Source organism: Mustelus asterias, unplaced genomic scaffold (assembly GCF_964213995.1).
Source record: "Mustelus asterias unplaced genomic scaffold, sMusAst1.hap1.1 HAP1_SCAFFOLD_2002, whole genome shotgun sequence".
Lineage (NCBI taxonomy): Eukaryota > Metazoa > Chordata > Chondrichthyes > Carcharhiniformes > Triakidae > Mustelus > Mustelus asterias.
This window is the reverse complement of record NW_027591947.1, coordinates 35937-57620: the sequence shown is the minus strand read 5'-3', so window position 1 is coordinate 57620 and position 21684 is coordinate 35937. Positions and strand designations below refer to the sequence as shown.

Here is a 21684-nt window from a genome sequence, read left to right as displayed (position 1 = left end):
TGGGAGTGTTTGATGGGGGACAGTGTAGAGGGAGCTTTACTCTGTATCTAACCCCGTGCTGTACCTGTCCTGGGAGTGTTTGATGGGGGACAGTGTAGAGGGAGCTTTACTCTGTATCTAACCCCGTGCTGTACCTGTCCTGGGAGTGTTTGATGGGGGACAGTGTAGAGGGAGCTTTACTCTGTATCTAACGCCGTGCTGTACCTGCCCTGGGAGTGTTTGATGGGGGACAGTGTAGAGGGAGCTTTACTCTGTATCTAACCCCGTGCTGTACCTGCCCTGGGAGTGTTTGATGGGGGACAGTGTAGAGGGAGCTTTACTCTGTATCTAACCCCGTGCTGTACCTGTCCTGGGAGTGTTTGATGGGGGACAGTGTAGAGGGAGCTTTACTCTGTATCTAACCCCGTGCTGTACCTGTCCTGGGAGTGTTTGATGGGGGACAGTGTAGAGGGAGCTTTACTCTGTATCTAACCCCGTGCTGTACCTGTCCTGGGAGTGTTTGATGGGGGACAGTGTAGAGGGAGCTTTACTCTGTATCTAACCCCGTGCTGTACCTGTCCTGGGAGTGTTTGATGGGGGACAGTGTAGAGGGAGCTTTACTCTGTATCTAACCCCGTGCTGTACCTGTCCTGGGAGTGTTTGATGGGGGACAGTGTAGAGGGAGCTTTACTCTGTATCTAACCCCGTGCTGTACCTGTCCTGGGAGTGTTTGATGGGGGACAGTGCAGAGGAAGCTTTACTCTGTATCTAACCCCGTGCTGTACCTGTCCTGGGAGTGTTTGATGGGGACAGTGGAGAGGGAGCTTTACTCTGTATCTAACCCCGTGCTGTACCTGTCCTGGGAGTGTTTGATGGGGGACAGTGTAGAGGGAGCTTTACTCTGTATCTAACCCCGTTCTGTACCTGTCCTGGGAGTGTTTGATGGGGACAGTGTAGAGGGAGCTTTACTCTGTATCTAACCCCGTGCTGTACCTGTCCTGGGAGTGTTTGATGGGGGACAGTGTAGAGGGAGCTTTACTCTGTATCTAACCCCGTGCTGTACCTGTCCTGGGAGTGTTTGATGGGGGACAGTGTAGAGGGAGCTTTACTCTGTATCTAACCCCGTGCTGTACCTGTCCTGGGAGTGTTTGATGGGGGACAGTGTAGAGGGAGCTTTACTCTGTATCTAACCCCGTGCTGTACCTGTCCTGGGAGTGTTTGATGGGGGACAGTGTAGAGGGAGCTTTACTCTGTATCTAACCCCGTGCTGTACCTGTCCTGGGAGTGTTTGATGGGGGACAGTGTAGAGGGAGCTTTACTCTGTATCTAACCCCGTGCTGTACCTGTCCTGGGAGTGTTTGATGGGGGACAGTGTAGAGGGAGCTTTACTCTGTATCTAACCCCGTGCTGTACCTGTCCTGGGAGTGTTTGATGGGGGACAGTGTAGAGGGAGCTTCACTCTGTATCTAACCCCGTGCTGTACCTGTCCTGGGAGTGTTTGATGGGGACAGTGTAGAGGGAGCTTTACTCTGTATCTAACCCCGTGCTGTACCTGTCATGGGAGTGTTTGATGGGGGACAGTGTAGAGGGAGCTTTACTCTGTATCTAACCCCGTGCTGTACCTGTCCTGGGAGTGTTTGATGGGGGACAGTGTAGAGGGAGCTTTACTCTGTATCAAACCCCGTGCTGTACCTGTCCTGGGAGTGTTTGATGGGGGACAGTGTAGAGGGAGCTTTACTCTGTATCTAACCCCGTGCTGTACCTGTCCTGGGAGTGTTTGATGGGGGACAGTGTAGAGGGAGCTTTACTCTGTATCTAACCCCGTGCTGTACCTGTCCTGGGAGTGTTTGATGGGGGACAGTGTAGAGGGAGCTTTACTCTGTATCTAACCCCGTGCTGTACCTGTCCTGGGAGTGTTTGATGGGGGACAGTGTAGAGGGAGCTTTACTCTGTATCTAACCCCGTGCTGTACCTGTCCTGGGGGTGTTTGATGGGGGACAGTGTAGAGGGAGCTTTACTCTGTATCTAACCCCGTGCTGTGCAGACTCAAATATCTCAGTAAATGTTCTGTATATAATACTCTCCATTCCTCATTTATAGATAACCGGTTGCAAGTTGTCCCAGTTTTAATATTAAACAACAACACTGAGGATAAAAACCTGACACAGAGTTATCCCAGGCTATAATTCCACCAATTATATTACAAGCAGAATGTGGAAAAAATATCCAGGTTAATATAAAACTAGCTGTACAAAGTGCCCCAGAAAATAGTTTTCTTGCATATTTTTCAAGCCAGCAAAAGGGTGAACGACAAGTATTATTTTCCCGAGTTCTCCAAATGAAGGAAAAGTGAATTTCGCTTCCCAGTGTTCCCCCGATCGGATCGATTCCACCCTGATCTGCGTAGGGTTAATGCTGATTACAGTCAAGTCTCAGTGTCCAAACAGTCTGCGCTTCCGACTCGGCAAGTGTGGGAGCTCGGCAGGCGAGTGCAGGGTCTGGCAGCGATGCACTCACAGTCAAATATCTCGCCCGGGCTGGCGCGAACGGTGGCAGTTGGATCCCGGATCTCGCCGGCCTTCCTTCGTGAGCGGAGACCGAGGTTTGCGGGGAGTGGTGAGGGAGAGAGGAGGCTTTCCAATCGATCGTCTCAGAGGGGGGGCGGGGGTAGAAGCTCACAGATGCGCGACGCGGTCGTCAGGAGGCAGCTGAATGGGCCGGAAGGGGCCGAGTGGCCTCCTTGCGATGGGTGGGGATGCTGTACCCCTGGCGGGATTGAGAACCCCCCCGGGGAGGTCCGGGCGGAGGTAGGTTCCTGTGGGTGGTTTCAGGAGGGTGAATGTGGTGCGGGTGGGCCTTGCGACCCCCTGCCTGCTGCCTCGTGGACCTTCCCGAGTTGGCCACGCGGTGGGTCGCACGTCCCGTCGATGCCTCCGTCCGCGCCCCCTCTCGGAGAGGGGGGGGGGAAAGGGTCTGCGGTTACGTGCTGCTGGTGTCCAGTAGCGAGCTGAGGTGGCCCTCCATCGCCGCCACCATTTTCTTGGAGGATTTACGCAGCAGGGCGCTGTTTGGGTGTGACTCCTTGACGTGGATGAGTTGCCCGTCCTGACTCTCGGTTGTGAAGCCGCAGTCCTCACACACGTAGAGCTTGGTGCGCCGCTCCTTATAGGCGTAAGACTGCAGCACGCTGTGAATCTTCTTCAGGTGTGACTCCAGGGAGCAGCGCTGAGTGAAGGCCTTATCGCACAGGTGACACTTATACGGACGGATCCCTGCTCGGAGAGAGAGACCGGTGTTAGCAGAGTCTCACCTCCTGACAACTCATCGAATCACAGAATCCCTACAGGGCCAAAGAGGCCATTCGGCCCATCAGGTCTGCACCAACTCTCTGACAGAGTATCTTATCCCGGCCATATCCCCGTAACCCACACATTTCCCATGACCAATCCCACCTTCGGACATCTTTGGATACTAAGGGGACAATTTAGCATAGCCAATCCACCTAACCCGCACATCTTTGGACACTAAGGGGCAATTTAGCATAGCCAATCCACCTAACCCGCACATCTTTGGACACTGAGGGGAAATTTAGCATGGCCAATCCACCTAACCCGCACATCTTTGGCCACTGAGGGGAAATTTAGCATGGCCAATCCACCTAACCAGCACATCTTTGGACACTGAGGGGAAATTTAGCATGGCCAATCCACCTAACCAGCACATCTTTGGACACTAAGGGGCAATTTAGCATGGCCAATCCATCTAACCTACACATCTTTGGATACTAAGGGGCAATTTAGTATGGCCAATCCACCTAACCTGCATATCTTTGGATACTAAGGGGCAATTTAGCATGGCCAATCCACCTAACCCACACATCTTTGGACACTAAGGGGCAATTTAGCATGGCCAATCCCCCGAACGTGCACATCTTTGGACACCGAGGGGAAATTTAGCATGGCCAATCCACCTAACCTGCACATCTTTGCACACTAAGGGACAATTTAGCATGGCCAATCCACCTAACCTGCACATCTTCGGACACTGAGAGGCAATTTAGCATGGCCAATCCACCTAACCAGCACATCTTTGGACACTAAGGGGCAATTTAGCATGGCCAATCCACCTAACCTGCACATCTTTGGACACTAAGGGGCAATTTAGCATGGCCAATCCACCTACGCAGACACGGGGCAGAACGTGCAAACTCCACACAGACAGTGACCCGAGCCGGGAATCGAACCTGGGTCCCTGGCGCTGTGAGGCAGCAGTGCTAACCCACTGTGCCACCGTGCCGCCCTACTTCAGACTAAATCGGACTGTACCTCAAATCCTATTGAGACCTTTAATCATCTTAAGATTCCCGCTCCCCCCCAATCTTCCACACTGGACGGAACACAAGAGCCGTCCTGTCCTCGGGATTTAACCCTTTCAGCTGCGGGATGGATCTGGTGAACCAACCCTGCGGCCCCTCCGAGGACAATATTCCCTTCTTGGGGAGGGGAGGGGGCACAGAACATGAGATTCTTGAGGCGCGCAGACCACGGTGTTTCAGGAATGGACTAAAAGGCGAGAGAATGAAGGTGGGACCCAGCACTCTCTTACCCGTGTGAGTCCGCACATGTCTCTTCAAGTCGAAGGTATCGTTGAATCCTTTCCCACAGAAGTTACAGAGGTGGCGTTTGACATCGTTGTGGCATTTGAGGTGCCTGTTCAACATGCGCTGGTACTGGAAGGTTTTCGAGCAGAAATGACATGTGTAGTTCACATCTGGACACTCTCCGCTGGTCACCTGAAAAACAGGCGTGATCACGTCAGATCTAACAAAGAACAGCACAGGAACAGGCCCTTCGGCCCTCCAAGCCTGTGCTGATCACCTTGTCCTATTGAGACCAACCGCTTCCATCCCTCTATTCCCTGTCTGAACATGTGTCTATCCAGATAAGTCTCAAATGTTGCTAACGTGTCTGCTTCAACCACCTCACTTGGCAGCGCATTCCAGGCCCCCACCACCCTCTGTAAAAACCTTCCCCTGCTCATCTCCACTGAACCTTTCCCTCCTTATCCTGAACTTGTGCCTCCTTGTAATTGTCATTTCCGCCCTGGGAAAAACTGTTCACCCTATCGATACCCCTCATAATTTTATAAACTTCTATACAGCGCTCCCTCAGCACCGACCCTCCCACAGTGCGGCGCTCCCTCAGTACTGACCCTCCCACAGTGCGGCGCTCCCTCAGCACCGACCCTCCCACAGTGCGGCGCTCCCTCAGCACTGACCCTCCCACAGTGCGGCGCTCCCTCAGCACTGACCCTCCCACAGTGCGGCGCTCCCTCAGCACTGACCCTTCCACAGTGCGGCGCTCCCTCAGCACTGACCCTCCCACAGTGCGGCGCTCCCTCAGCACTGACTCTCCCACAGTGCAGCGCTCCCTCAGCACTGACTCTCCCACAGTGCAGCGCTCCCTCAGCACCGACCCTCCCACAGTGCGGCGCTCCCTCAGCACTGACCCTCCCACAGTGCGGCGCTCCCTCAGCACTGACCCTCCCACAGTGCGGCGCTCCCTCAGCACTGACCCTCCCACAGTGCAGCGCTCCCTCAGCACTGACCCACAGTGCGGCGCTCCCTCAGTACAGACCCTCCCACAGTGTGGTGCTCCCTCAGCACTGACCCTCCCACAGTGCGGCGCTCCCTCAGCACTGACCCACAGTGCGGCGCTCCCTCAGCACTGACCCACAGTGCGGCGCTACCTCAGCACTGACCCACAGTGCGGCGCTCCCTCAGCACTGACCCACAGTGCGGCGCTCCCTCAGCACTGGCGCTCCCTCAGCACTGACACTCCCACAGTGCGGCGCTCCCTCAGCACTGACCCTCCCACAGTGCAGCGCTCCCTCAGCACTGACCCTCCCACAGTGCAGCGCTCCCTCAGCACTGACCCTCCAACAGTGCGGCGCTCCCTCAGCACTGACCCTCCCACAGTGCGGCACTCCCTCAGCACTGACCCTCCCACAGTGCGGCGCCCCCTCAGCACTGACCCTCCCACAGTGCAGCGCTCCCTCAGCACTGACCCTCCCACAGTGCGGTGCTCCTTCAACACTGACCCTATGACAGTGCTGCACTCCCTCAGCACTGACCCTCTGACAGTAGGGTGGCACAGTGGTTAGCACTGCTACCTCACAGCTCCAGGGACCTGGGTTCGATTCCCGGCTTGGGTCACTGTCTGTATGGAGTTTGCACATTCTCCCCATGTCTGTGTGGGTTTCCTCCGGATTCTCCGGTTTCCTCCCACAGACCGAAAGTCGTGCTGGTTAGCCCCTCAGCCTCCATCTTTCCAGGGAGAACAATACAGTTTATTCAATCTCTCCTCATAGCTAATACCCTCCATACCAGGCAACATCATGGGAAACCTTTTCTGTACCCTCTCCATAACCTCCATGTCCTTCTGGCAGTGTGGTGACCAGAATTGGACACAGTATTCCAAATGTGGCCTAAACAACGTTTTGTACACCTGTAACATAATTTTATACTCGATGCCCCGGTCGATGAAGACAAGCGTGCCGTATGTTTTCTGCACCACCTTTTCCACCTGTGCTGCCACTTTTAAGGATCTGTGGACCTGTGCTCCCAGATCTCTCTGTGTGTCTACGCTCCTAATGGTTCTGCCATTTATTTTATAGCTCCCACCTGAATTGGATCGACCAAAATGCACCACCTCGCATTTGTCTGGATTAAATTCCATCTGCCATTTCTCCACCCAATTTTCCAGCCTATCTATATCCCGCTGTATTCTCTGATAACCTTCATCACAACACGCAACTCTGCCAATCTAACACCGGGGGAAATCTCCCCGGTGTCCTGGGGCCAATATTTCTCCCTCAAACCGACATCATCACTAAATACAGCTGATCTGGGTGATGATCAGATTGCTGTGTGTGGGATCTTGCTGTGTGTAAATTAGCTGCTGCCTTTCCTACATTACAACAGTGAGCAGACTTCTAAAAGAAACTCCTTCATTGTGTGTGAAACACTTTGGGACATCCTTAGGGGTGGGGGGGAGAGAAGGGCTGGAGAGATGGGGGGTGGGGAGGGATCTGTCTTTCCCTTTGGGACGTCCTGGGGGAGGGATAGGAGTGGGAGAGATGGGGGGTGGGGAGGTTTGGAGAAGAGAGCCTGGAGAGATGGAGGGGGTCTGTGCTTGACTGTGGGATGTCCTGAGGGAGGGGAGAGTCACAGGTGGACAGAGTGGTGAAGAAGGCATTCGGCATGCTTGGTTTCATCGGTCAGAACATTGAATACAGGAGTTGGGACGTCTTGTTGAAGTTGTACAAGACATTGGTAAGGCCACACTTGGAATACTGTATGCAGTTCTGGTCACCCTATTATAGAAAGGATATTATTAAACTAGAAAGAGTGCAGAAAAGATTTACTAGGATGCTACCGGGACTTGATGGATTGAGTTATAAGGAGAGGCTGGATAGACTGGGACTTTTTTCCCTGAAGTGTAGGAGGCTTAGGGGTGACCTTATAGAGGTCTATAAAATAATGAGGAGCATAGATCAGCTAGATAGTCAATATCCTTTCCCAAAGGTCGGGGAGTCTAAAACTAGAGGGCATAGGTTTAAGGTGAGAGGGGAGAGATACAAAAGTGTCCAGAGGGGCAATTTTTTCACACAGAGGGTGGTGAGTGTCTGGAACAAGCTGCCAGAGGTAGTAGTAGAGGCGGGTACAATTTTGTCTTTTAAAAAGCATTTGGATAGTTACATGGGTACGATGGGTATAGAGGGATATGGGCCAAACGCGGGCAATTGGGACTAGCTTCGGAGTTTTAAAACAAAAGGGGCGGCATGGACAAGTTGGGCCAAAGGGCCTGTTTCCATGCTGTAAACCTCTATGACTCTATGAGAGGGTCTGGAGAGATGGAGGGGATCTGTGTTTGACTGTGGAACGTCCTGAGGTTGGGGGGGGGGGGAGAGGCTGGCGAGATGGAGGGGATCTGTGTCTGCTTGTGGGACGTCCTGAGGAGGGGGGGGGGGGGGGAGAGGCTGGCGAGATGGGGGATGGGAGGTCTGTGTTTGACTGTGGGACGTCCTTGGGGGAGGGTGGGGGGCTGTGGGGGAGGGTCTGGAGAGATGGAGGGGGTCTGTGTTTGACTGTGGGACGTCCTGAGGTTGGGGGGGGAGAGGCTGGAGAGATGGAGGGGATCTGTGTCTGCTTGTGGGACGTCCTGAATGGGGAGAGAGGGTCTGGAGAGATGGAGGGGGTCTCTGTTTGACTGTGGGATGTCCTGAGGTTGGGGGGGGAGAGGCTGGAGAGATGGAGGGGATCTGTGTCTGCTTGTGGGACGTCCTGAATGGGGAGAGAGGGTCTGGAGAGATGGAGGGGGTCTCTGTTTGACTGTGGGACGTCCTGAGGTTGGGGGGGGGAGAGGCTGGAGAGATGGAGGGGATCTGTGTCTGCTTGTGGGACGTCCTGAATGGGGAGAGAGGGTCTGGAGAGATGGAGGGGGTCTCTGTTTGACTGTGGGATGTCCTGAGGTTGGGGGGGAGAGGCTGGAGAGATGGAGGGGGGGCAGTGATATGCAAATTATTTTTTCAATACAAATGTTCTCCTAACCTTGATCTTGGAGCGCATGAATCCTTGTTGGACGCTGTGGCGGTTCCCATTCTCGATGTCGTGTGTTGAAGTGCTGGAGTCTGTATCGTCAGCAGATTCCTTCTCTATCCTCTCCTCCACTGTTAGGCAGAGAGGCGCTTCCTCAATTTCTGCCTCTTTGTAATCAAAAATATCCAGTGGGTCTAAGGAAAGAAGGAATTCTGTTCAAACATTTTCCCCAAGGAAGCCAGGAGATTTCTTTCATCATTCATTCACAGGATGTCGCTGGCCGGGTCCAGCGTTTATTACTCATCCCTAATTGCCCCTTGAGAAGGGGGTGGGTGAGTCGCCATCAACCCTGGAACGCCAAAGACACCTCTGTCAGACTCCTATTGATTGACTGCAGCTCAGCCTTCAACACCATTGCGAGAGCATGCCCTCCGGCCTGGGTGAACCTGTATCTGGGGGTCACCATTGCAGATGTCGGAGCAGCTTTCTCGAAGGTCAACCCACGGAAAGTGACTGGCCCGGATGGGGTACCCGGACGAGCGTTCAGATCAGCTGGCGGGATTATTCACAGACATCTTCAACCTCTCTTTACAACAATCTGAGGTCCCTATCTGCTTCAAGAAGATGACCGTCATCCCGGTATCTAAGAAAAACCAGGCAGCGTGACTTAATGACTATCGGCCGGTGGCTCTGACATCTATTATTATGAAGTGCTTCCAAAGGCTAGTCATAGCACGAATCAATTCCAGCCTCCCGGACTACCTGGATCCACTACAGTTTGCCTATCACCACAACAGGTCCACAGCAGACGCCATCTCCCTGGCCCTGCACTCAACCCTGGAACACCTAGATAACAAGGACACCTATGTCAGACTCCTATTTATTGACCACAGCTCAGCCTTCAACACCATTATTCCCACAAAACTCATCTCCAAACTCCGTGGCCTGGGCCTCGGCACCTCCCTCTGCGACTGGATCCTGAACTTCCTAACCCACAGACCTCAATCAGTAAGGATAGGCAACAACACTTCCCCCACGATCATCCTCAACACCGGTGCCCCACAAGGCTGTGTTCTCAGCCCCCTACTATACTCCTTATACACCTATCACTGTGCGGCCAAATTCCCCTCCAACTCCATTTTCAAGTTTGCTGACAACACCACCGCAGTGGGTCAGATCTCAATGACGAGACAGAGCACAGGAATGAGATAGAGAATCTGGTGAACTGGTGCGGCAACAATAATCTCTCCCTCAATGTCAACAAAACGAAGGAGATTGTCATCGACTTCAGGACGCGTAGTTGAGAACATGCCCCTGTCGACATCAACGGGGACGAAGTAGAAAGGGTCGTGAGCTTCAGGATTTTAGGTGTCCAGATCACCAACAACCTGTCCTGGTCCCCCCATGCCGACACTATAAGTTAAGAAAGCCCCACCAACGCCTCTACTTTCTCAGGAGGCTAAGGAAATTTGGTATGTCAGCTACGACTCTCACCAACTTTTACAGATGCACCACAGAAAGCATTCTCTCTGGTTGTATCACAGCTTGGTATGGGCTCCTGCTCTGCCCAAGACCACAAGGAACTACAAAAGGTCATGAACGTAGCCCAGTCCATCACGCAAACCAGCCTCCCATCCATTGACTCTGTCTACACTTCCCGCTGCCTCGGGAAAAGCAGCCAACATTATCAGGGACCCCACGCACCCCGGACATTCTCTCTTCCACCTTCTTCCGTCAGGAAAAAGATACAAAAGTCTGAGGTCACGTACCAACCGACTCGAGAACAGCTTCCCTGCTGCCGTCAGACTTTTTAATGGACCTACCTCGCGTTAAGTTGATCTTTCTCTACACCCTAGCTATGACAGTAACACTACATTCTGCACTCTCTCATTTCCTGCTCTATGAACAGTATGCTTTGTCTGTATAGCGTGCAAGAAACAATACTTTTCACTATATACTAATACATGTGACAATAATAAATCAAATCAAATCTTGAACCCGTGTGGTGTAGGTACACCCACAGTGCTGTTAGGGAGGGAGTTCCAGGATTGTGATTGGACATCAGTCAGTCCCCGTGTGTGGTGTAGGTACATCCACAGTGCTGTTAGGGAGGGAATTCCAGGATTTTGACCCCAGCCACAGTGAAGGAACGGCCGATATATTTCCAAGTCGGGATGGTGAGTGGCTCGGAGGGGGACCTTGCAGGTGGGGGTGTTCCCCATGTGTCTGTTGCCCCCCCCCTTGTCCTTCTAGATGGTAGAGGAGGTGGGTTTGGAAGGTGCTGTGGAAGGAGCCTTGGCGAGTCACTGCGGTGCGTCTTGTAGACGGTTCACACGGCTGTCACTGTGCGTCGGGGGTGGAGGGAGTGAGTGTCTGTGGCTAGTGTGTCGATCGAGCGGGGCTGCTTTGTCCTGGATGGTGTCGAGCTTCTTGAGTGTTGTTGGAGCCGCACCCATCCAGGCAAGTGGGGAGTATTCCATCACACTCCTGACTTGTGCCTTGTAGATGGTTAATTGCCAATTAGAATTCAGAGGGAGTCTTTCGAAGAACAAAGAAAATTACAGCACAGGAACAGGCCCTTCGGCCCTCCAAGCCTGCACCGACCATGCTGCCCCGACTGAACTAAAACCCCCTACCCTTCCGGGGACCGTATCCCTCCATTCCCATCCTATTCATGTATTTGTCCAGACGCCCCTTAAAACTCACTACCGTATCCGCTTCCACTACCTCCCCCGGCAATGAGTTCCAGGCACCCACCACCCGCTGTGTAAAAAATCTGCCTCGTACATCTCCTTTAAACCTTGCCCCTCGCACCTTAAACCTGTGCCCCCGAGTAATTGACTCTTCCACCCTGGGAAAAAGCTTCTGACGATCCACTCTGTCCGTGCCTCTCATAATCTTGTAGACTTCTATCAGGTCTCCCCTCAACCTCCGTCGCTCCAGTGAGAACAAACCAAGTTTCTCCAACCTCTCCTCATAGCTAATGCCCTCCATACCAGGCAACATCCAGGTAAGTCTTTTCTGTACCCTCTCCAAAGCCTCCACATTCTTCTGGTAGTGTGGCGACCAGAATTGAACACTATATTCCATGTGCGGCCTAACTAAGGTTCTATAAAGCTGCAACATAACTTGCCAATTTTTAAACTCAATGCCCCGGCCGATGAAGGCAAGCATGCCGTATGCCTTCTTGACTACCTTCTCCACCTGCATTGCCACTTTCAGTGACCTGTGTACCTGTACACCCAGATCCCTCTGCCTATCAATACACTTAAGGGTTCTGCCATTTACTGTATATTTCCTATCTGTATTAGACATTCCAAAATGCATTACCTCTCATTTGTCCGGATTAAACTCCAGCTGCCATCTCTCCGCCCAAGTCACCAACTGATCTATATCCTGCTGTATCCTCTGATGGTCCTCATCGCTATCCGCAAATCCACCAACCTTTGTGTCGTCTGCAAACTTACTAATCAATCCAGTTACATTTTCCTCCAAATCATTGATATATATTACAAACAGCAAAGGTCCCAGCACGGATCCCTGAGGAACATCACTTGTCACAGCCCTCCATTCAGAAACACACCACTGCTACCCTCTGTCTTCTTTGACCGAGCCAGTTTTGTATCCACCTTGCCAGCTCACCTCTGATCCCATCAGAAGATGTCATGGATATGGAACCTAATTTTTAAAAAACAACAAATTGCATTTATCTGGCGCCTTTCACACAGTAACTCACCCCCAAGGGGCTTCACAGGGGCGTCAGACAGAATCTCAGCCTGAGCCACATTGGGAGATAGGGACAGGAGACCAAAAGCTCGGTCAAAGAGGTCGGATTTAAGGAGCGTCTTAAAGGAGAGAGAGAAAGAGAGAAAGAGGCAGAGAGAGAGAGGAAGAGAGACTGAGAGAGAGAGAGACAGAGAGAGAGGTTTAGGGGGGGGGAATTCCAGAGCTTGGGGCCCCCCAGGCAGCTGAAGGCACGGCCGCCAATGGCGGAGCGACGGGAATCGAGGGATGTGAGAGAGGCCGGAATTGGAGGAGCGCAGAGATCTCGGAGTGTTGTAGGGACTGGAGGAGGTTACAGGGATAGGGAGGGGGTTACAGAGATAGGGAGGAGGTGGTAGGGTCTGGAGGAGGTTACAGGGATAGGGAGGGGGTTACAGAGATAGGGAGGAGGTGGTAGGGTCTGGAGGAGGTTACAGAGATAGGGAGGAGGTGGTAGGGTCTGGAGGAGGTTACAGAGATAGGGAGGAGGTGGTAGGGTCTGGAGGAGGTTACAGAGATGGGGAGGAGGTGTAGGGGCTGGAGGAGGTTACAGTGATCAGGATGGGGTGTAGGGGCTGGAGGAGGTTACAGAGAAAGGGAGGGGGTGTAGGGGGCTGGAGGGGGGGTGACAGAGATGGGAGGAGGTGTAGGAGCTGGAGGAGTTTACAGAGATAGGGAGGGGGTGTAGGGGCTGGAGGAGGTTACAGAGATAGGGAGGGGGTGTAGGGGCTGGAGGAGGTTACAGAGATAGGGAGGGGTATAGGGACAGGAGGAGGTTACAGAGATGGGGGGGTGTAGGGGGCTGGAGGAGGTCACAGAGATAGGGAGGGGGTGTAGGGGCTGGAGGTGGTTACAGAGATAGGGAGGAGGTGTAGGGACAGGAGGAGGTTACAGAGGTAGGGAGGGGGTGTAGGGACAGGAGGAGGTTACAGAGATAGGGAGGGGGGTGTAGGGGCAGGAGGAAATCACAGAGATAGGGAGGGGGTGTAGGGGCTGGAGGAGGTTACTGAGATAGGGATGGGGGGGTGTAGGGGCTGGAGGAGGTTACAGAGATAGGGAGGGGCTGGAGGGGGTTACAGAGATAGGGAGGGGGTTGTAGGGACTGGAGGGGGTTACAGAGATAGGGAGGGGGGTGTAGGGACTGGAGGGGGTTACAGAGATAGGGAGGGGGGTGTAGGGACTGGAGGGGGTTACAGAGATAGGGAGGGGGGTGTAGGGGGCTGGAGGAGGTTACAGAGATAGGGAGGGGGTGTCGGGGCTGGAGGAGGTTACAGAGATAGGGAGGGGGGTGTAGGGGGCTGGAGGAGGTTACAGAGATAGGGAGGGGGGTGTAGGGACTGGAGGGGGTTACAGAGATAGGGAGGGGGGTGTAGGGGGCTGGAGGAGGTTACAGAGATAGGGAGGGGGCTGTAGGGACTGGAGGGGGTTACAGAGATAGGGAGGGGGGTGTAGGGACTGGAGGGGGTTACAGAGATAGGGAGGGTGGTGTAGGGACTGGAGGAGGTTACAGAGATAGGGAGGGGGGTGTAGGGACTGGAGGGGGTTACAGAGATAGGGAGGGTGGTGTAGGGACTGGAGGGGGTTACAGAGATAGGGAGGGGGTGTAGGGGGCTGGAGGAGGTTACAGAGATAGGGAGGGGGTGTAGGGGCTGGAGGAGGTTACAGAGATAGGGAGGGGGTGTAGGGGCTGGAGGGGGTTACAGAGATAGGGAGGGGGTGGAGGGGGTTACAGAGATAGGGAGGGGGTGGATTCAGGAACAAGCTGTCGCGGGGCGCGGGGAGGGTTGAAGGTTAAATGAATTTTTGAGGGGTGACAGTTATTTGCTAATCTGAGCGAGAGTCAGAGGGAATCTTCAAGCTGCTGAGGACAAGTCGAAACGCCTGGAACACAGGAGCCAAAGCCACAGACACGCTGTCTGAAACTCCATCAATTATCCCAGTGCTTCCAAGGCCGCGGCCAAGTGCAGAGGAACAAGTTTGATATTAAATTGCAGCTTATACAGTGATCCTGGGGCGGGAGGATTTGCCAACTCGCTAGAGCGGGTTAATGATTTTTTAGCTGCGTGTAGTTTGGGTAAAGTTTCCTAACGGTTCCTTCAGTTTAAAATCAGTGCCCCTTCGACCTGGAAGAGGGAGCCTTTTCCAAAGCCAGTCACCAGTCGGGAAATGATTTAAAAATACAATCACACCTTCCTCGGCACGAGGGAGGGAATTAAAATGCAGGGAAAAAAACCCATCTCCGAGTGAGAACCACAGCGGTTTTCCAAAAAAAAAGTTTTGAACTGAAGAAAGTTTATCTCAACTTTTCTATGTTTGCAGTTGACAGGCGGTACGGTGACACAGTGGGTTAGCACTGCTGCCTCACAGTGCCAGGGAGCCGGGGCAGCACGGTGGCACAGTGGGTTGGCACTGCTGTCTCACAGCGCCAGGGACCCGGGGCAGCACGGTGGCACAGTGGGTTGGCACTGCTGTCTCACAGCGCCAGGGACCCGGGGCGGTACGGTGACACAGTGGGTTAGCACTGCTCCCTCACAGAGCCAGGGACCCGGGGCAGCACGGTGACACAGTGGTTAGCGCTGCTGCCTCACAGTGCCAGGGACCCGGGGCAGCACGGTGACACAGTGGGTTGGCACTGCTGTCTCACAGCGCCAGGGACCCGGGGCAGCACGGTGGCACAGTGGGTTAGCACTGCTGCCTCACAGTGCCAGGGACCCGGGGCGGCACGGTGACACAGTGGGTTAGCGCTGCTGCCTCACAGCGCCAGGGACCCGGGGCAGCACGGTGGCACAGTGGGTTAGCACTGCTGTCTCACAGCGCCAGGGACCCGGGGCAGCACGGTGACACAGTGGGTTAGCACTGCTGCCTCACAGCGCCAGGGACCCGGGGCAGCACGGTGACACAGTGGTTAGCACTGCTGCCTCACAGTGCCAGGGACCCGGGGCAGCACGGTGACACAGTGGGTTAGCACTGCTGCTTCACAGCGCCAGGGACCCGGGGCAGCACGGTGGCACAGTGGGTTAGCACTGCTGCTTCACAGCGCCAGGGACCCGGGGCAGCACGGTGACACAGTGGGTTAGCGCTGCTGCCTCACAGCGCCAGGGACCCGGGGCAGCACGGTGACACAGTGGTTAGCACTGCTGCCTCACAGCGCCAGGGACCCGGGGCGGCACGGTGACACAGTGGGTTAGCGCTGCTGCCTCACAGCGCCAGGGACCCGGGTTCGATTCCCGGCCTTGGGTCACTGTCTGTGCGGAGTCTGCACGTTCTCCCCGTGTCTGCGTGGGTTTCCTCCGGGTGCTCCGGTTTCCTCCCACAGTCCGAAAGACGTGCTGGTTAGGGTGCATTGACCCGAACTGGCGCCGGAGTGTGGGCGACAAGGGGAATTTCACAGTAACTTCATTGCAGTGTTAATGTAAGCCTACTTGTGACACTAATAAATAAAAACAGACTGAATTGTTATTCAACTACACACACACACACTCACACACACACACACTCACTCTCTCTCACACACTCACTCTCACACTCTCTCACACACACACTCACACTCACTCTCACACACACACTCACTCTCACACACACACTCACTCTCACACACACACGCACACACACACGCACACTCACACACACTCACACACGCACACGCACACATTCACACACTCACTCTCACACACACTCACTCTCACACACACTCACTCTCACACACACTCACTCTCACACACACTCACTCTCACACACACTCACTCTCACACACACACACTCTCTCTCACACACACACACTCTCTCTCACACACACACACTCTCTCTCACACACACACACTCTCTCTCACACACACACACTCTCTCTCACACACACACACACTCACTCTCACACACACACACTCACTCTCACACACACACACTCACTCTCACACACACACTCACTCTCACACACACACTCACTCTCACACACACACGCACACATTCACACACACACTCTCACACACACACTCACACACACACTCACTCTCACACACACACTCACTCTCACACACACACTCACTCTCTCACACACACTCACTCTCTCACACACTCACTCTCTCACACACTCTCACTCACTCACACACTCTCACACACACACTCTCTCACACACTCACACACACATTCACACACACTCTCACTCACTCACACACACACACTCTCACTCACACACACTCACTCACACACACACACACTCTCACACACACTCTCACTCACACACGCACACTCACTCTCTCACACACACACTCTCTCACACACTCGCTCACACACACACACTCACTCTCTCACACACACACACACACACACACACACTCTCACACACTCGCTCACACACACACACACACTCTCACACACTCGCTCACACACACACTCACTCTCACACACACACACTCACTCTCACACACACACACTCACTCTCACACACACACTCACTCTCACACACACACACACACACACACACTCACTCTCTCACACACTCGCTCACACACACACACACTCACTCTCTCACACACTCGCTCACACACACACACACACACTCTCTCACACACACACACTCTCACACACACACACTCACTCTCACACACTCTCACACACACACTCTCTCACACACATTCTCTCTCTCACACACACTCTCTCTCACACATGCACACTCACACACACACTCTCTCAGACACCCACATACTCTCTCTCACACACACACACACACACTCTCACACACACTCTCTCACACACACACTCTCTCTCAGACACCCACACACTCTCTCTCACACACACACTCTCACACACACACACACACACACTCTCTCTCACACACACTCTCTCACACACACACACACACTCTCTCACACACACACACACACTCTCTCTCACACACTCTCTCACACACTCTCTCTCTCACACATGCACACTCACACACACTATCTCTCAGACACCCACACACACTCTCTCACACACACACATATAAAACAGGTTCCCCAAAAGAAATCTCCACTGAACTCTAAACTTTTCAAATATTAAAAATAAACTTTTTTGGGGGATTAAGACAGTTGTTTCAATGTTTTATCTTCATTTCAAAAAGCAGCAACAGTATTATATTCGCAAAACTTCCTTTCATGAAAAAATTCAGCGTGTCCGCTATGACTCTCACCAACTTTTACAGATGCACCATAGAAAGCATCCTTTCTGGTTGTATCACAGCTTGGTATGGCTCCTGCTCTGCCCAAGACCGCAAGAAACTACAAAGGTCGTGAATGTAGCCCAATCCATCACGCAAACCAGCCTCCCATCCATTGACTCTGTCTACACTTCCCGCTGCCTCGGGGAAAAGCAGCCGGCATAATTAAGGACCCCACGCGCCCCGGACATTCTCTCTTCCACCTTCTTCCGTCGGGAAAAAGGATACAAAAGTCCGAGGTCACGTACCGACCGACTCAAGAACAGCTTCTTCCCTGCTGCCGTCAGACTTTTGAATGGACCGACCTCGCATTAAGTTGATCTTTCTCTACACCCTAGCTATGACTGTAACACTACATTCTGCACCCTCTCCTTTCCTTCTCTATGAACGGTATGCTTTGTCTGTATAGCGTGCAAGAAACAATACTTTTCACTGTATGTTAATACATGTGACAATAATAAACCAAATCAAATCCTTTGGGACGCGGACAGATGATCCTAAACATTGTGGCAAAGTGAGTGGATCCCTCCCCAGCCACAATGGATCTCTTTTGGATGCAGTCGGTTTATTTCCCAAGCACATTGGGTCCCCTTTCTGACACTAAATCCTACTCATGTACAGTGGACCCCCCCTTAAAGCCAGTTGATCACCCCAAGGGAAAATGGATCTTTCCCAAATGCAGTGGACCCTCTTTAGACACTTGGACATCCTCAGATATAGTGGATAGATTCCCAAAACACGGTGGATCCCTTTAAAGACACTGAACCATTCTCAGATACAGAAGTTCTCTCCCAAACACGGTGGATCTCCTTGCACTGGACCGTTCCCAGATTCAATGGATCCCTTTACAAACACGGTGGATTCCTTTACAGACGCGAGATTGTTCTCAGATACAGTGGATCCTTCGCAAATACAGTTGATTCCCTTAGATGCTTGATGATTCGCAGATAAAGCGGATCTTTCTGAAACACAGTGGATCCCCTGACAAACACGGGATTATTCTCAGATACAGTGGATCTCTTCTCAAACACAGTGGATCCCCCTTACAAACATGGGACAATTCTGAGATACAGTGGATCCCTCCCCAAACACAGTGGATCTCCTTGGCAAACACAATATTATTCTCAGATGCAGTGGATCCCTTCCCAAACACAGTGGATCCTCCCCTTACAGACATTGGACCCTTCCCAAACATAGCGGATCCTTGGAATCACAGTGGATCCTGTTTCGGGGCGCAGTCGCTCCCTCGCGGGCACAGTGGATCCCACTCGATCTCTGCTGGGGTTAGGGGGGTGTTGGAATGGGGAGGGTGGACTCACGCGGAATGTAGATATCAGCTCGCAGCTCATCCGGAATCTCTCCCCAGCCTCGGAACCTCGTGTTTCCAGCCCGAGTCTTCACCAGGAACGCCCTGGGCATCCTGTACCCCAGCAGATCCTCACCCTGTCTCTGTGTGTGTCTCCCTGTGTGTCTGTCTCTGTGTATGTGCCTCTGTGTGTGTCTCTGTCTCTGTGTGTGTCTCCCTGTGTCTCTGTGTGTGTGCCTCTGTATCTCTGTCTCTGTGTGTCTGTCTCTGTGTGTGTCTCCCTGTGTCTCTGTGTATGTGCCTCTGTGTGTGTTTCTCTGTGTGTGTCTCCCTGTGTCTCTGTGTGTGTGCCTCTGTATCTCTGTCTCTGTGTGTCTGTCTCTGTGTGTGTCTCCCTGTGTCTCTGTGTGTGTCTCCCTGTGTCTGTCTCTGTGTGTGTCTCCCTGTGTCTCTGTGTGTGTCTCTGTGTGTCTGTCTCTGTGTGTGTCCCCCTGTATCTCTGTCTCTGTGTGTCTCTGTGTGTGTCTCTCTCTGTGTGTGTGTCTCTCTGTGTCTGTCTCTGTGTGTGTCTCCCTGTGTCTCTGTCTCTGTGTGTCTGTCTCTGTGTGTGTCCCCCTGTATCTCTGTCTCTGTGTGTCTCTGTGTGTGTCTCTCTCTGTGTGTGTCTCCCTGTGTCTCTGTCTCTGTGTCTGTGTGTGTGTGTGCTGCTCTCACCTACACACACAGAGAACAGAGGGACTAACTTAGTTTCAGAAAGTTTCTGCACTCTTCTTCCTGGTTGGCTCTCTCACTGTTACCTCTGGAACAGGAGAGGCACCTGTGTGACTAAACACTCAACCTGGATTCCTCTAACCGGCTCTGCTGCTTTCTCTCTCTCGATATATAAACCTGTCTCTCTGTCTCTCTCTCCCTCCCTCTCTCTGTCTCTCTCTCCCTCCCTCTCTCTGTCTCTCTCTCTGTCTCTCTCCCTCTCCCTCTGTCTGTCTTTCTCTTTCTATACCTGATTCTGTCTCTCTGTCTCTCTCTCTGTCTCTCTCCCTCTTGCTCTCTCTGTCTCTCTCTGTCTCTCTCTCTCTCTCTGGCTCTGTCTCTGCCTCTCTCTGTCTCTGTCTCTCTCTCTCTGTCTCTGTCTCTCTCCCTCTCTCTGTCTTTCTCTTTCTCTGTCTCTCTCTCTGTCTCTCTGTCTCTGTCTCTGCCTCTTTCTCTCTCTGTCTCTCTCTCCCTCCCTCTCTCTCCCTCCCTCTCTCTGTCTCTCTCTCTGGTGCGTGGATCCAGCAGCAGGTAAGCCTGTCAGCCTCTCTCTACCTGATTTGACCAGGAAGGAACGGGAGGCAGAGAGAGAGAGAGCACAGTTGGTGGGACCCACCTCTAACCAGATAACATAAAAGTCAGCGAGTTGGAAAGCAGGAACCTGGGCATTGACGCATGCGCTGACAACTAACGGTGGCAGCAGTGTGTAGCACACCTGTCTGTCTGTCTACCTTTATACACACACACTGAGTTAAAGCAACCTCTCCCTAAACACATATCTCTCTCCCAACCACCCTGACTCATCCCAAACAACACCTCAACTTTACCATTTGTTTTCTCAAATTGCATTCCATCTCTGCAGAATGGCCTCCCAGAAATAAACCAAACCAAACCTGCCCACAGACAGACACACACCTCCATCTGTCTGTGTATCTCTCTCTCTCTCTCTCTCCCTCCCTCCCTCTTTCACCCTCCCTTTCTTCTAAATCATCCCTGGGCCATGGGTGTCGCTGGCCGGGCCCAGCATTTATTGCCCGATCCCTAGTTGCCCCTTGGAGGGCAGTTAAGAGTCACCCACATTGGCTGTGGCTCTGGAGTCACATGTAGGCCAGACCGGGGTAAGGACGGCAGATTTCCTTCCCTAAAGGGAACCAGATGGGTTTTTCCCACAATCATAGAAGAAAACCCTACAGTGCAGAAGGAGGCCATTCGGCCCATCGAGTCTGCACCGACCACAATCCCACCCAGGCCCTACCCCCACATATTTTACCCGCTAATCCCTCTGACCTACGCATCTCAGGGACAATTTTTAACCTGGCCAATCAACCTAACCCGCACATCTTTGGACTGTGGGAGGAAACCGGAGCACCCGGGGGAAACCCACGCAGACACGAGGAGACTCGCGCAGACACGAGGAGATCGACCATGGCCCGATCGACAATGGGTCATCAGTAGATTCTTAATTCCAGATAGTTTTTATTGAATTCAAGTTCCACCATCTGCCGTGACGGGATTCGAACTCGGGTTAACCGAGAAAGAACAAAAAGAAAGAAGAGTCCAGCACAGGAACAGGCCCTTCGGCCCTCCGGGCCTGTGCTGATCATGGTGCCCGAACTAAACTAAAAAAAAAACCTTTTGTCCTTACTCGGTCCGTATCCCCCTATTCCTGGTCAATTCATGGACCCATCCAGATGCCTCTTAAATGTTGTTAATGTGCCGGCTTCCACCACCTCCTCTGGCAGCGCGTTCCAGGCACCCACCACTCTCTGCGTGAAGAACAGTGAGAGACAGAGAGAAAGATCCACAGAGAGAGAGACAGACAGACAGACAGAGATCGGTGGCACAGTGGGTTAGCACTGCTGCTTCACAGCTCCAGGGACCTGGGTTCGATTCCCGGCTTGGGTCACTGTCTGTGTGGAGTTTGCACATTCTCCCCGTGTCTGCGTGGGTTTCCTCCGGGTGCTCCGGTTTCCTCCCACAGTCTGAAAGATGTGCGGGTTAGGTCGATTGGCCATGCTAAAATTGCCCCTTAGTTTCCTGAGATGCGTAGGTTAGAGGGATTAGTGGGTAAATGTGTAGGGATACGGGGGTAGG

General features: G+C 53.1%; 1 protein-coding gene across 1 annotated transcript; it reads right to left on the bottom strand.

Annotated features, from left to right (window-relative positions):
* Positions 1-2075: 2075 nt before the first annotated feature.
* Positions 2076-19803, bottom strand: LOC144489085 (putative transcription factor Ovo-like 1). Its single transcript, XM_078207038.1, has 4 exons — positions 18854-19803; positions 8591-8772; positions 4585-4771; positions 2076-3251 (listed from the first exon to the last, which is right to left on the bottom strand). Exons 1-4 carry the CDS (start codon positions 18951-18953, stop codon positions 2959-2961), a joined length of 762 nt encoding a protein of 253 aa, XP_078063164.1. The 5' UTR covers positions 18954-19803; the 3' UTR covers positions 2076-2958.
* Between the last annotated feature and the right edge of the window lie 1881 nt (positions 19804-21684).

Excerpts from the sequence above, each read along its gene's own strand:
- LOC144489085 (XM_078207038.1), bottom strand. The coding sequence starts at position 18,953 with ATGCCCAGGGCGTTCCTGGTGAAGACTCGGGCTGGAAACACGAGGTTC. Across the intron at positions 4,772-8,590 it reads TCATGCGCTCCAAGATCAAG|GTGACCAGCGGAGAGTGTCC; the intron begins GTTAGGAGAACA and ends CCTGTTTTTCAG. Across the intron at positions 3,252-4,584 it reads ACATGTGCGGACTCACACGG|GGATCCGTCCGTATAAGTGT; the intron begins GTAAGAGAGTGC and ends CTCTCCGAGCAG.